Source organism: Numida meleagris, chromosome 5 (assembly GCF_002078875.1).
Source record: "Numida meleagris isolate 19003 breed g44 Domestic line chromosome 5, NumMel1.0, whole genome shotgun sequence".
Lineage (NCBI taxonomy): Eukaryota > Metazoa > Chordata > Aves > Galliformes > Numididae > Numida > Numida meleagris.
The window spans coordinates 33903482-33918956 of NC_034413.1; the positions used below are offsets into that span (position 1 = coordinate 33903482).

The 15475-nt window shown below is 38.9% G+C and overlaps 1 protein-coding gene across 10 annotated transcripts in view; it reads left to right on the top strand.

Annotated features, from left to right (window-relative positions):
* PCNT (pericentrin) overlaps window positions 1-15475 on the top strand; it is a 115345-nt gene that overhangs the window by 72477 nt on the left and 27393 nt on the right. For 9 of the 10 annotated variants that reach the window (XM_021398732.1, XM_021398734.1, XM_021398733.1 and 6 more), the window contains 9 exons: window positions 215-367; window positions 915-1082; window positions 1405-2535; window positions 7408-7923; window positions 9237-9294; window positions 9657-9811; window positions 11091-11288; window positions 13216-13411; window positions 14023-14245. In XM_021398732.1, coding sequence (XP_021254407.1) covers window positions 215-367; window positions 915-1082; window positions 1405-2535; window positions 7408-7923; window positions 9237-9294; window positions 9657-9811; window positions 11091-11288; window positions 13216-13411; window positions 14023-14245 — 2798 coding nt within the window. The remainder of the gene's footprint in view (window positions 1-214; window positions 368-914; window positions 1083-1404; window positions 2536-7407; window positions 7924-9236; window positions 9295-9656; window positions 9812-11090; window positions 11289-13215; window positions 13412-14022; window positions 14246-15475) is intronic. The other variant, XM_021398739.1, reaches the window with a different exon arrangement.

Sequence of the window (15475 nt, forward strand, 5' to 3'; positions counted from 1 at the left end):
TTGCAGGAATTTGGTACCCAGCTGAGGAGCTGGAGTACTACCTTCTTATTCTTTGTATGTCTCAGATATTTTATTAATGTCAGCCGATTAGGGAAAATTCAAACTGTAGAATCTGCTGAAACAACTTTCAGTAAATATAGCAAAGAGTGAAACTTGCTTTTCTGCTTAGATTTCAGAGATCATTAAAACAACTATGCATTTTCTTCATTTCTAGGTTGCAAGCTTGTTAGACCACCTAGAACAATATAAAGATAAATTGACCAGTAAAAATGAGGAGATATCACAGCTGAAACTGCAGCTAGAGGTGCAAAAAAATCTTAGCGCTTTCACCATCAACCAGCTTCAGATAGAGAATGCACAATTGAAGGTAGGCTTCCTTAGCTTTAGGGTGCACCAGCAAAAACTTCAAAGACATCCTTTTATGAGTGTTGCTGTCTTTATCTCATATTGTGATAAACATGCATTTTGTTTTTCTGTTGTAACAGGAATGCAGTATTCTTTTGACAAAAGATATCCTAGAATAACAGAAACACTGTAGATTCATGCTTTGCTTATGACAATATCTTCTATATTAATTTGACTTAAAAAGCTTAGCTTTTTCTCTGGTCCTAATAAATTATGATCTACACTATTTTGTGTGCGTATTTGACATCTTTGGCTGTAGCAAATGCTTTAAGTTATAAAACTGATTCATTGGCAGTCTGGCAATTAGTTTTTGTCTCACCTTGAAAGTTAAGAAACAGTGTGGCAATTTAATCCAGCGGTACAAACCCAAATAAACTAGCTGTTCTTGTTTTCTTAAGTTAACAATCCAATAAGGAGGAGAATATTTAAATACAGCGTATAGTTCTCTTCTGCCACAAGGCTCGGAGAGAAATAGGCTTTTCTAATGAGATTAATGTTTTTCTCATTAGGATCTAACAAAACTTAATATAAAGCAAAATCAGGACTTGAATGTTAGTGATTCCTCAGCTCTGTCCTTCCTGCAAGCACTACTTAAAGAAAAGAATCAAGAAATAGATCACCTGAATGAACAGCTGAGAAGACTAAAGTATGAGCTTGTGAACACCCTGGAGAATAAAGTAAGAATAATTATGAGAAGTTCATTGCTTGATTTTGGAGGAAATCATAGAATCATAGTATCATTTGAGTTGGAAGAGACCCTTAAAGGTCACCTAGTCCACCTTCCCTGCAATGAACAATGTTGTCGTATTGCAAATGAAGTCTGTTTGGTAATTCTCTTAAGAAAGTAGGGAGTATTCTGAGTAGCAATCCACCTGAAATCTACAATTCTTCCTGCTGCCAAATTTATGATATAATGCCTATGCAATTTAAAGAAAGAAAAAACAGTGATTTGAATTCCACATGCAATAGTAATTCTGCCCACATACTTTAATGTTTCAGCCTTATCCTTTTGCTCAGGTTGTGGAAGACCAAAAATCTGAAATTGAAGAACTCAAGTCTCTTATTGAGCACCTTCGTGGGGACCAGGAACGGCTGTGTAAGGACAAAGCTGAAGAGGTAGAGCAACTTCACGGAGTAATTGAGAAGCTTCAAAAAGAGTTGGCACAATTTGGACCAGTATGTCATGAAGTTAGTGACAACCAAGGTGATATTTTTCAATTTGGATTGGAAAAGTCAGTGGAAAACCTTCAGAATGAGTTGAAGAAGGGACTGATAGATTGTCAGGGTGATACTGATCTAAACGGGAGAAATGCATTTCTACTCTCCAAGGTGAGGGAACTTGAGGAAGAGCTAGAGTTTGCCTCAGCTGCTAGAAAAGACCTGCAGCAGCAGCTGGAAGAGAAAGAATCACAGTTCAAAATGGAAGTGGAAATTTTAGAGAAAAAATGCCAAAACTTACAAGAGTCATCAAGGCAGCACTTTGCAGAGCTAACCTCTCTGAGATTACAGCACAAAGCACTTCAGGAAGAGTACAGCATTCTCCAAACACATATTTCTCAGAGAGAATCTGAAGCAAGGATTGCTGCTTCTTGTGTTCAAGAACTTGAAGGTAGTGTGAAAAAGAGGGAAGCATGTATTCTGGGAAAAGATAAGCAGGTAAAGACAATGGCAAATCAAAGAGAAGCTGATGAAGGTGAATTGGAGTACTTAACAAAACAGGCATCAGAGCTTGAAACTGAGTTGAAAAAGAGAGCTGCAAGTCAGGCTCAAGATGTTCACAGTCTTGAGTTAGAAGTTTCTAGACTTGATTTTCATGTGCAAACAGTGAATCAGAAAAAAGCATCTAATCAGAGAGAAATTGCTGAATTGCGAGGTAACTTGAAAAAATTGAAAGATCAAATCAAGATGTACACAAAAGAGCTTGAAGCCTTATGTTTGGAAAGAGATGAGCTTATTTCACAGTTGGAATTGTGCAAGCCTAAGGAGCAATATGATAAGGAGGAGGATAACTTTCTTGAGCTGTTCTGCCAGGGAGAAAGAAAAGGCGAAGTCCTTAAGAAAGGAATGGAGGAATTGGAAGCACTGGAAACACATGTTGATCAGTCATTTGCTTCCCCAACTGAAAATCTGGTATGTGATTGTTTTTTTTGATACTGTCTTGGTTTTATTACAAACAAGCTAATTTTATGTGTTTCATGAGGCCTCACAGTTTGTCCTTTTCAATGCTGTAATTGTGGAACTAAAAAAGCTGATTCAATGGCCTGTACAACAAAAGATTCTAAGAAAGAGTGAAGATGAATAATGTGGTATAAAAATGGCTATAATGAGTCAGTTTAAGTCTATCTTTGCGTAGTTTCTCCAGCATGACTAGAGATAGATAGATAGTTTTATTAGAAACCTTTATTTACTCTGAGTCACTTTATTTTCTCCAAATAACAAAAAGTGAGCTTATATGAATCAGTTTTTGAAACAGTAGAATTCAGATGACTTGTTTTTTACAGAGCTATATTCATCTGTCATATACCAAATTACTGTCCACTAAGGCCAGCTTACAGAGCTGATAAGTGTCAGTAAGAGGGCTTATGTTGTGAGTGTCCAACCTTTTGGCTTGCCTGGGCTGCATTGGGTGAACAGGAACTGTCTTGGGCCATACTCATAAAGATTGCTCTGAAAGTCCTATTTATTTCCATGAAAACTACAACTGATACAAATAACACCTTCGATAGGGAAAATTCTCAGCTACAAAATGCTATTTTTCACTGTAGTCACCACCATTAGCTATGCATTTTCACCAGTGATGAACAAGAGTCTGCATGCTGCACTCATAAAAATATGCACCAGCGAAGATGACCCACTGTTACTGCTGAAACTCACCACCACTGCCTCACCATGTCCACATCCACACTTTTGTCTCCATAAACATTCACCAAGTGTCAGTGAGTGTCAATGGGTGCCATTTTTTCCTCATGGAAGCATTAAATTCCACCCCTTTGCTTCATCCGCACTTCCATGTCAGACTCCATTTTATCAGTGCTGCTCTGCTGCCATCTTTCACACAGCAACAAAATGTAATGGATTATTGGTGGGAAGGCTCAACCTCTTGCCATACCATCACCATCTGCCTCTTATGTTGTGGGTCAACATCATGAAATAGGAGGCATTACTTTCAAAGCAGCCCTTGTAAAATGTATAGTATAGTTAAGTAACAAAGCTTATTTTAATCTTCAATACTGAAAATGTAGTTGCAAATATACCAAAATAAAGATGATTGAAATCTCTTCTCAAATTCCTTTATCAGAATGGAAAGCACAGCTGCATATTTTTCACTCTTCACAAGACTGTGTTTAACCAAAGTATCAAAATGCTTACAAGTATTTGCCATAACTTGATTTGGCACTGCACTGTGCTCTCCCTGTATCCTGGTTTCAACCAAGAGAGCGTTAATAGGGCACTGCTGTTCAGTAGTTGCTGGGTGGGTTGGGTGGCTCGACAGCGCAGATTCACCGCCATAATGGCCTGCTGCAGGGGGCAGTCATATTGTGAGCTGTGCTGGAATGTGGGGTGGGCATGCCTGGCTTGTGTGAAAACAGTTTCTCAGCGCATGAGAAAGAAAAAAGTTAGGTGTCAGGCTTATGTGAATTTTGGGGATACTGCTGGGCAATCTGATGTAGGTATGAAAATCCAAGGCTGTTGCCTTGTATTGCGCTACTTGCACCTTCAGAAGTGGAAGGGAAGATAGTTTTTCAGCACCAGATAGTAATGATGGTTTGTAGGTAGAATTATTAGATTCCCAAGATAGGCAAAATACCTGGGGTTTAATATTAGTATTGTTACTGGTAAAGATCTACTTGCAGAGTTATGGTGCTGTTACAAAATGTTTTGTGTTACTTTGCTGTTTCACTTCATAGGCCAACCATCACAACAGGATGCATTTGCTCATTCTAAAACCTACTCAGTAACAGTGGGTTTTTGTTAGGCTTTTATCTATTAAGATATACTCATGCTTTTAGGATTTATCTTATTTAAATTGAAAGTAAATGCCTCTTAAAGAAATGGTAATTACTATGTAAAGTTACTTACGTTTATTTTCTAAGCAGAAATTAAAAACGTATCATCATTAGTTTTTGACTTATTATTTTCTTAGAAGTTCAAGTTTGGTTCAGTGCCATCTGCCAACGTGGTACTGTATGCTCAGGATCTCTGCTGAAAGACTTGTGAGGGTTTGGGTGGGAATAGTGTTGAATGACCGATGCAGAGTGACATGCATCTATCTGACTGTTGAATGTGTGTATATGGGATATCATCAAAGTTTAGACCACCTGAATAGTGGCTCTCTAGGGCAATGTCACCTATGCAGATACTGCACCCTCAACAAGTTTGCAGATGACAGCAAGCTGAGTGGTGCAGTTGATACAATAGAAGGAAGGGATGCCATCCAATGGGATCTGGACAGGCTTGAAAAAGTGGACCCATGTGAACCTAATGAAATTTAACAAGGCCAAGTGAAAAGTGTTGCACTTCGGTTAGGGCAGTCCCAGCTACATGAACAGACTGGGAGAAAAACTCAGAGAGAGCAGCCCTGCTGAGAAAGGACTTAGGGGTCCTGGCAGATGAAAAACTTAAATTGAATGAGTGTACATGTGCAGTCCTAAAGACGAACTTGGTCCTGGGCTGCTTCAAAAGAGGAGTGGCCAGCAGGGCAAGGGAGGCGATTGCCTCTGCTCAGCTTTTGTGAGGCCCAACCTGGAGTGCTGCATCCAGTTTTGAAGCCCCCCAGCACAAGAAAGATGTGGAGCTGTTGGAGCGGGTCCAGATGAGGCCACAAAGGTGATCAGAGGGCTGGAGCACGTCTTCTGTGAAGTCAGGCTGAGCAAACTGGGCGTGCTCAGTCTGGAGAAGTCTCAGGGGAGACCTCATTGTATTTTAGGGGAGCTTATAAACAGAAGAAGGACTGAGTTTTTGCATGGTCTGATAGCGATAAGACAAGGTAATGACTTTAAAGTAAAAGAGGGGAGGTTTAGATTAAATGTGAAGATGAAATTCTTTACTCAGAGGGTGATGATGCCCTGGCACTGCTGCCCAGGAAAGCTGTGGATACCCTTTCCCTGGGGGTGCCCAACTGCAGTTTAGATGGGATCCTGGGCAGCCTGTTCTGCTGGGGGACAACCAGTCCATAGCAGGAGGGCTTGAAACTAGATGATCTTTAAGATCCCTTCCAGCCTAAACCATTCTGTGATTCTATTGTATCGTTTCTGTTCTTTAAATGGAGGATGTGTCACCATGTATCAGATTTCTTCCTGGTGTTTTTTTATCTGCCTCTGTAGGTCTCTTTCAAGTTGTAATAGCTATCTTGTAGAAGCTGATAACTGACCTTCATGATTTACTGCTTTCTGGTGGAAATCACTTGTAGCAACATTGCATTTTTCCTGTGCAGAGTAGGAGTACAATTGCTTGATCACATCTTAGTAACAATTACTTGTTACAAGTTTGTATTGACAGAATATGCTATTCCAAGTTCAAACTATCTTCATCATTCCTTTTGTTTGTCATGTAAAATCACAAATAGAGTGTGAGATGCATGCACAACTTTAAAATCATGGTTACTGTAAATACAATTTGAATGTAGAAAAAAATACTATAATCTGTGAGTATGGAAACTGCTCAAGATCTTTTTTCCTTTGGACTCAATGCAGGGAGCATGAAAGTCTACAAATAATTCACAGAACAAAGACAATTTAATTGTAAAGATGGCATCTCAGCAGGAAGAGCTTAGTTCTGAATTAGGTTTGTAAAAATGCAGTTAGGATTCAGTGAAGAGAGAACTGGTAGGACTGTGAAAGCTATAAAAGTATACTGAAACTCTGAGGAAAGTTAAATGATTTAAAGTAGATTTGAAGTAGAAACTTGGTTTCTCAAAAGTTTGAATTCTTGTACGTATGCCAGTGTGTATATTTCCATGTCTAAGTGCTACAAGTAGTACAGTAGGTTGAAGAGAGGTGGTCATCAACGTTGGAGAATACACTGAGTGAAAGTAAGCAAATGAGTTGTCTTTAAGCATGTGTTACAGTAGACCTGTTCATGTGGACCTAGTTCATCCTAGAATAAGGAAAAGCACAGTAGTTGATTTATTCTGTCAACTATTTAGGCAAGATAGCTGAGAGCTGGAGAAGGGGAAAAAATAGCAGTATTTAGGTGGTACTTTTGTTCTAATATGAATTAGGTAAATGTCATGAGATGTGATACTGAACCACTTATGAGAAAATGAAATGGTTATTGCTTAGAGTACCAAATCAGAAAATGCGCATGACATTAAACTGTTCTTTACTTACTCCTGAATAGTGAATTAAAGCCAGTTCAAAACATTAACACTGAAGAGCCTTTTTGTAACAGTGAATATGACACAAACAAATGCAGTATTCTTAGAGGAACAAAGAAATACCTTACAGTTAATCTTAAGTTCAAAAGTGGAAGCAGTGAAAATTAGGAAATACATTAACATGAAAGGTGGAAGAGTAGCAAAAAGAGGGTAGTTTCAAGTTTCTCCTGAGTTGAAATGGCAGGTACAGGAACCATCCATAGAACTACTCTTCCTAACTCTTTTTTCCAGTGCCCTGGGTCAGAAATTAAGTCTTAAGATAATTCTAGAGATTTTTCTAGTTAGAAAAATAACAAATTTTGATTTGTATTTTTTTTAAAGTAGGAAAATTATCTATACAACTACAAGGAATGTCCTTTTTCTTGTGTGATGCAAAAGTCAGCTTTGCTGAAATAGGTACATTTTCTTACTACATAGAATTTTGTTACCCCACTGATGATTTGCCTGTTAAAAAAGCCAGGCTAGCTGGTATGTAAACTGAAGTCTGGGATCATTTTAACATAAAGTCTAGAAATAATCATAAATTTGATTATTAAATTAGAGAGGAATTTTTTAATGTGTATTTTACAATTCTAAAATCATATTTAAATTCCATTAAACAATTAATGTATGTTATCTCATTGCAGGAAAAAGATGCTTTGTTTGACTTTACTGCTCATAATACAAATAAAAAATCTCAGATTAAGCAATCAGAAGAAAATATCTCAATTCAGAAATTGGACATGATCAACAGCTCTGAAGAACAGCAAACTTTGAAAAAGCATCACCATCAAACTCCTGATTCTCCAAAAATCAGTGTGAATGCAGGCTGTACTGAAGGTCCTCTTAAAAACTTCCAGGATTTCATTGTGGATGTGACGTCATGGGGTTCACCTGAGATTATGAGAAAGCAAGATATAAGCATGGAACTTCAGCCAATGCTTAATCTGACACCCTTTTCAGAAGTTGAAAGTACAAGTCTTGAAATGGTGCACACTAGGTCATCCCTGCAGGGTGGTAATTCTGTTTTGATGGGATTTTCTTACTTTTATGAAAATGGCAGTGAGGAAGCAGCAGAGAGAGCAGATGTAAAATCTCCAATTTTCTCTGAAAGTACCTACTCTGCTGATGATGATGACCAAGATATGGGGAAGAAGATTTTGGTAAGTGTTATTTCATGTCTGATTTCCTTCTAATTACACAATTGCTCAGTTTTGTCCTCCTAAATCAATGCTAAGCCATTGGCTCTAAATAGTAGAAGTTTATACACTGAGACACTGTACAATCTTGTTCTGGATGTACTATTATTAGTTTCTCTCTCACTGTCAGACACCAGAGCAAACTCTGGACTGTACTTAAACATTGTCTACAGCAGCTTATAATAAGTGAAAATAGTCTTCCAAAATCTAAAATTGAACAATAAGATGCTTACAGCAGGCTTAATGTCTTATATGTCTTTATGCTGGTGATACATTGGTAAAAATACGGATATTGCTCTTGTTCTCAGAAGACTTGTTGTGAGGCCTCTGCAAATTTTGATACTTTTCTATTGAGGCTACATGGAAGTAAGTGATAAATCTGTGATAATTCTTCATGTGTAAGTAGGTAATTGAGCTGAAAACTGTAAATTTTTTTTATTATCGTAGTACTCAACTTACTGTAACAGTTCTCCACTGGTGAGTAACTTTGTCACAGAGACTTAGAAGACTTTTAAAATGGGAGAATAAGCATATCTGCACAGAAAAGCTCATGTTGCGCCAGAGGAGATTTAGGCTGGACATTAGGAAATTCTGCTTTTCTGAAAGAATGGTCAGGCGCTGGAACAGGCTGCCCAGGGAGGTGGTGGAGTCACCGTCCTTGGAGGTGTTCAAGAAACATTTAGATATAGAGTTGAGAGACATGGTTTAGTGGCGTTGTTGGTGGTAGGTGGCTGATTGGACTGAGTGATCTTGTAGATCTTTTCCAACCTAGCTCAGAGATGGCCAAGTTAGATTCAGCTCTGGAGCTAAGAGAAATATATTCCTCTGATAGAGGACAGAACATTTGGGCTAGCTTGGTCTTGTTGGCTCTGTGGAAGTTAGCATGGTCCTTCATGTTAGCGCAGAGGGCCATTCTGTCAGAGGAGTTGGGAGCCTGGATTTCAGAAGTTCCCCTTCAGTGTTAAAAATAGATTGGACGGATGCTGACTGTACTGTGATTACAATTGTATATTGAAAGTAAGCTTAATCCTCTTTGATTTGAAAGTGAAGAACCTTTAGGATGCTGACACAATAACAGATGTTGTGCAATTTCACTTTAACATTTTGGGAGCCTCATCATGAGGTGTCCTTAAGATTGAGGCCACCGCTATACCCCCACAGACAAATTGAACAGGTTTCACTACAGCAGAAACAGTGGCTGATTCCAGAAAACTAAATTAATGTGAAGAACTATTTCCAAGCAGATGAGAGATAATCTAACTCTATCTTTTTTGCAGGATGACGTAAGATTGGGAGCATCCGCCATAGATGTGATGAGCAATGGATGTGACAGCAGTAAGTTTAACTTTGTATATTCCTTTTACCTTCTGATAACTCTGGTAAAAAAAATATAATTTCCTCTATCCCCAATTTTCTTTTGCTGCACATCTTTCATTTGAAAGCTATCCTTAGCTGGTTCAGAAATATTTGTATATTCAAGCTAGTGGAAGCCTGCTTTTACCTTTTTATTTGTACATGCTGGAAATGAGACATGAGAGTTTAGTGAGTCCTGACTTAACATCATCATCATCTCTGGGGCTTAAGGCAATTTATGACCTTTTTACTTGTTTAAGTGGGTTGTCTTGTGTGGTTATGCTGGTTTCAAGTTCTCTTTATGTTTGTAAACCCTGGGGTGGGGTAACTGTGTATCTCTCTAGGTACCAGATCAAATTTGGCAGCTAAACTGAAGGAGGAGCTACGAACATCAGACCACTTGGATGCTAATTTCATGGCTTATCTGCAGTACTGTGGCATGTTTCCAGATAATATGGAATCAGTGAGAGAAACGGAAATACTTCCACCACAACTAAAGGTAATATATGATTAGCATAAGCATACTAATGAATTAAAATTGAAACAGCAGAAATGAAATGCTGATATAAAATAGTGTTAACTGCTACATTTGCACTATAAACTTTCTGCAGTGGTTTTAACTTCAAATTGAGGTAGTCTACAGGGAGCTCAGTTGAAAAGTACTTGAAGAAGCATGAGTGATATTAAAGGAGAAGTACGCTTTCAACATAGTAAGTGCTGCTTTCCCAAATGTCTAACAGACACCTTCAGCTTACTCAGCAGATGAAGGAAGATCTGAAAAAACAGTTTTTAAACATTTAGTTGCTTTCATGGATCATCAGTTATTACTGGAAAATCTGAGTGCACATGGCGATACTGAATTTTTAGTATGAACAATTTAGTGTGCTTCCATTGTTAACGTTTGCTAAAGGGTTGTAGCCTGAAACATTTGTTCTTGAAGTACTAATTATTTTGATTCCAGATGCAGAAAGGCAACTCAGGTTGATTAAAGTTAAGTCATTCAAAAAAGTGCAAAGAAAGAACATTAGTTGTTAAGGAAAAATACTGTGTTGTTGTTAAAGTGAGTAGCAAAGAGAAACAGCTCTATGTTGAGGCTGAGGTATTTTTGGTTAGATGTGTGTAGAAAATGACTTAAATCTCCAGTGACCTCTTGAAATGAGACATCTGTGCATTGGATAATAGCTTGTGAACAGGGAATTTATTTAAAAGAGATTATTTTGCTTGACAGTTCTAGAGAAAACAGTTTTCACTGCATAAACTAAGACTGATTGTTTTGGGAGATGTTATTTCTATGTAATCTGCTAGATCAAGCTAAGGTTGTCTAAATGCATAATTAAATTTTCTATTATCACTGGCGTATAGTAACATGACTTGAAAGAACATGGATAATTTTTCTATGAATAAGTACTTCAGAAAGAACAAAGATCAAATATGGTCCTTTGGCTTGGTTGCATTTTTGCATAGCTGCATACACAGCAATAAGATACACTGGTCTAGGCTGCTGTTTGTATTTCATCATCTGTACTTCAACAACACTGAGCTCAGCTGTTAGGAGACAGAGTCAGCAGTTACCAGAGAATTTTATGTATGTGTGTGTAAGTGTATTCTAATTTTACTAAGCACATCAAGTAGTGGAACAGAATTGCATGCACTGATATTACAACCTAGGACATCCTTCTTATTTTTTTTTGTTTAATTCCATTGCATCCTACTAATTTGCTGTCAAGATGCTGATACCTATTTCGTAATATTTAGTATTGTGTTTTTTTCTTTCTCAGACTGTGCTGAAGTTGGTGTATGAGGAGAGCCACAAGATATTGGCTTTGTCAGAACATTCCTTTGGTTTTAGGGAGCTGAAAAATGTTCATCAGACCAGAGCAATGATGGAGGGATGGCAAAAAGAGGGCTTAGCCTTACTGAATGCTATACAGTCACTGAAAGATTATCTTAGCAAGGTGGCAGATAGAGGAGATAAGGTATGACAAGAAAGATGGCATCCACCCTTTAAAAACTGTTTGACTTTTTTTGTATGTGTATATGTGTGTGTATGCGTACATTGTGTTTATGTATATTGTTACATGTGTGTACATATATATATATGTAGGCAGAATAGAGGACTTATTCTGAGATTTGAACAGGACTCTTAGACACCTTGGGTCTGATTAAATTAGCAGACAGCTTTACTCTTACTTGCTAATAACATCAAAGAGTAGGTTAGAGAGAGATCATATAGCTTTTTTTTTTTTTTTTAAAATAAAAATCAACAGAGGAACATTGGATTTTGCTACTGACTGGAGAGGAGAACTCCTTCAGGAAGTACAGAGTGTGTTGGGAAGGAGAGAAACATGTTGCAAATAGACCTGAAGTTTCCCTTCTCCAACCCTGGGTGTGGTGATCAAGTTGCATTAGTGGAAAAACTGGTATATGTAGTGAAACAAGTAAGAAAGCCTCTTAGCATTATGCTCCTAAATCACTTCTATTCCCCCATACTTTATTTTGAGGTTAGATCTGGACATGGTGCACAGATACTATCACTATTTTAAAGGTTTATTAATTCTGTTGTTAAATCATACCCTGTGCATTAAACTAGATTGTGTGGGATCACGAGGCTTTTATAGTCTGTGTTTTGGCACCGTTTTCTCAAACTCTTGTGTCTTGTGTTATAGAACCTATTGATTATTTCACCTGGAAGCCAGAAAAAAAGCAGTGACCAACAGACTGTGATAGGGAAAAAGAAATGCTTGATAAAAGAATTCTGTCTGGAACTTCACAAACTTCTCTTGCAGAGAGTGTACCCTGAGCTAACTCCATATCTGTTTGGGACTTGATAATAATTAGTTTTCAGCTTCAGACCAGATGGCCTGTAGCAACAGTTATGTATAAGCTATTAATAATAACTATTATACTACTTGGAAGCTAGTAAAGATGGGTGTTCTGTTACTTAATGTTAACTTATTAACTTAAGCCATCCAGAGGGACTTGGGCAGGCTGGAGAAGTGGGCCCAGGTGAACCTAATGAGGTTCAATAAGGCCAAGTGCAAAGTGTTGCACTTGGGCTGGGGCAATGCCAGGTATTTATACAGACTGGGGGAAGAACTCCTTGAGCAGCCTTGTGGAGAAGGACTTGGGGTCCTGGTGGACGAGAAGCTGGACATGAGCCAGCAGTGTGTGCTGGCAGCCCAGAAGGCCAACTATATCCTGGGCTGCGTTAAAAAAAAGGGTGGCCAGCAGGGAGAGGGAGGTGATTGTCACCCTCTACTCGGCTCTTGTGAGGCCCCATCTGGAGTACTGCGTCCAGGCCTGGGGCCTCCAGCACAAGAAAGACGCAGAGCTCTTCGAACGAGTTCAGAGGAGGGCCACCACCAAGATGATCAGAGGGCTGGAGCACCTCTCCTATGAATCAAGGTTGAGAGAACTGGGCTTCCAGTACTTGAAGGGAGCATATAAACAGGAGGGGGAAAGACTGTTTACATGGGTTGATAGTGATAGGACAAGGGGGAATGATTTTAAATGGAGACAGGGGAGATTTAGGTTAGACATTAGGAGGAAGTTTTTCACCCAGAGGGTGGTGACACACTGGAACAGGTTGCCCAAGGAGGTTGTGGATACCCCGTCCCTGGAGGGATTCAAGGCAAGGCTGGATGTGGCTCTGAGCAGCCTGGTCTAGTGGTTGGCAACTCTGCCCTCAGCAGAGGTGTTGAAACTAGATGGTCTTTGAGGTTCTTTTCAACCCAGGCCATTCTACAATTCTATGAACATTTGAATTAAAGTGAAGTATGAACTTGGTCATCTGGATTAGCCTCCCTATAAAAGTTGTACATGTGAGGGGTTCTCTAGGATTTATCTCTGTAGAGAGAAATGAGAATAGACTAGTAGATTTAATAGGACTTGGTTCTTTTTTAGGAGGAACATAGGCAGATGGTTATGGAGAACCTTTTCTCTTCAGACCGGAACAGCTTGCTCTCTGAGATACAGGAGCTTCGAGCTCAACTACGCATGACGCATCTTCAGAACCAGGAGAAGCTACAACAGTTGCAGGAAACTCTTACCAACGTAGAAGATCATGGAAGCAAACAAGAACACCAGCTTCGAAGGAAAGGTAATAATTGTCAAGTTCTTATTTTCCGCTTTTCAATGTCAGTTCTTTCGGTTTTTGCCTAGCAGAAAAAAGGAAAAAAAAACATTGTTTTGCAAAGAAGCTGATGATAAACAATTCTTCAGTTTAATTAGCGCTCTCAGGTTTCCTGCATTTTAGCAGAGTAAGAAGCAGGCCTTTTCTTATTACTCCAAATGTTAGTGGTTAAGAAAAATCTGTGGAAAGCAAAGAGAAGCTTTAAAAGAACCCAATTTCAGGAAATATTTCTATATATTTGGTGTTAAATTAATACTTTTTCTTAATGAGTTATGGAATCTATTAGTAATAGATTAGTAATAGTAGTTAGTAATGGGTGATTTGCAGTATATCACAGTAGCTCATTTAGTCTGACACAGCTTTTGTATTCTTCTCATTTTCCCTTGTCCACTAGCAGCAAAACTGTAGCATATATGTACATCTTTCTGCTTATTCATATCGTATTTGAAAATAAATGAATTCTTCAGACAAGAATTCTTTAATGCCGCTCATTTTTCTGCAGTTGAACCAGTATGACTGCTAAACATACTGTCAAAATCTCTGTAATATGAATAACTGTTCACGTTTTCTTATTCTAGTTGAATTATTAGAATATAAGCTTCAGCAGGAAAAATGCATTGTAAGTGACCTGCATAGCACACTGTCTGAGGAGCAGAAGAGAGCCTCTGAAACATGCGAACTCTTGAGTCAAGAAAAAGCAGCAGTATCAACCCTGAAGTCAGATCTATATGAATGTAATCAAGAGAATGAAAGGCTGCAAAAATCCCTAGAAGAGCATCAAAGAGAAATAAACAAGCTCCGGTGAGAAGTACAGTTTGTTTATTTAAATTTATTAACAAGTATGAAAAAGCTTTATACTCACTGAATCCACTAATGCATCTTTGTTACTTTTCATATATGTATGATAGTTTTTCATTCTTCAAATTTACACATTTACCTTTTCTGTAGCACTTATTTCCACAACCTTCTCAACAGTCAAGGCATATTGTATGAGCATAGTAAAAGTGATCAGATAATTGCCTCTTAACTACAGCCTTGTATCTGTCTCTCCTGCACCTCTGTGGGGGTTTAACAGCAGTAGGTAGATCAGCTCCACCACATTATGTTCTTACTGTCTGTCCTCAGCAGAACAGAGGGAGAAAGTACAATGAAAAAAGCTTGTGTGTTGAGATAAGAACGGGGAGATCCTTCACCAATTACCATCACAGTCAAAACAGACTCAGCGTTAGAGAGAATAATGTGTTATATTGCCTATTGCTAACAGACTTGAGCAGTGAGAACTAAAAGTAAACTTAAAACACCTTACCCTGTACACACTCCACTAGCTCTTCCTCCCAGGTGGTGCAGGGGAATGAAGGCTGCGGTCAGTCCCTAACACTTCATCTGCTGCTGATTCTCCATGGTCAGTTCCTTCCTCTGCTCAACGTGGGGTCCCTCCCCCAAAATGCCATTCTTCCCAAACCGATTGTGCATGGGCTTCCCATGGGCTGCAGCTCTCCAAGCACCACTCCAGCACTGCTCTGTACCACAGAGCACCTTAGAAGCACGCTGCTCCAACATGGGGCCCCACGGATGGCAGCTCCCCCGGACCTCCTGCTGCACTTTTTTTCTCTCTTAAATCTGCCCCAGAGGCACACCCAGCATCACTCATGGCTCAGATCTGGCCAGCAGCAGGTCCCTTTTGAAGTAGCTGGAGCTGGCTGTGATCTGACATGGAGTAGTGCTGGGCTCTGCTCACAAAGGGCGCTCCTGCAGCTCCCACTACCAAAACCTTGCCATGTAAATCAAGCACACCTTTGCTATTCTGCTACTTCTGTCTTAGTCTTTTGGTTGGTACTTTTGTCTGCCTGTCATCTTGCTGTGTTCTGTTTACAGGTTTTTTTTTCCACTTTCTTATTCCTAGTGTATCCCAGTGGTTTTCTTTCCTTTCGCAGGACACAAATTTTGTTCTACCAAGATAAGTTATTTATCCCTATCTTTTAATAGTTACTGAATAGGATAGTTTTAGCTTTGCTTGCAGGGAGAGAAACT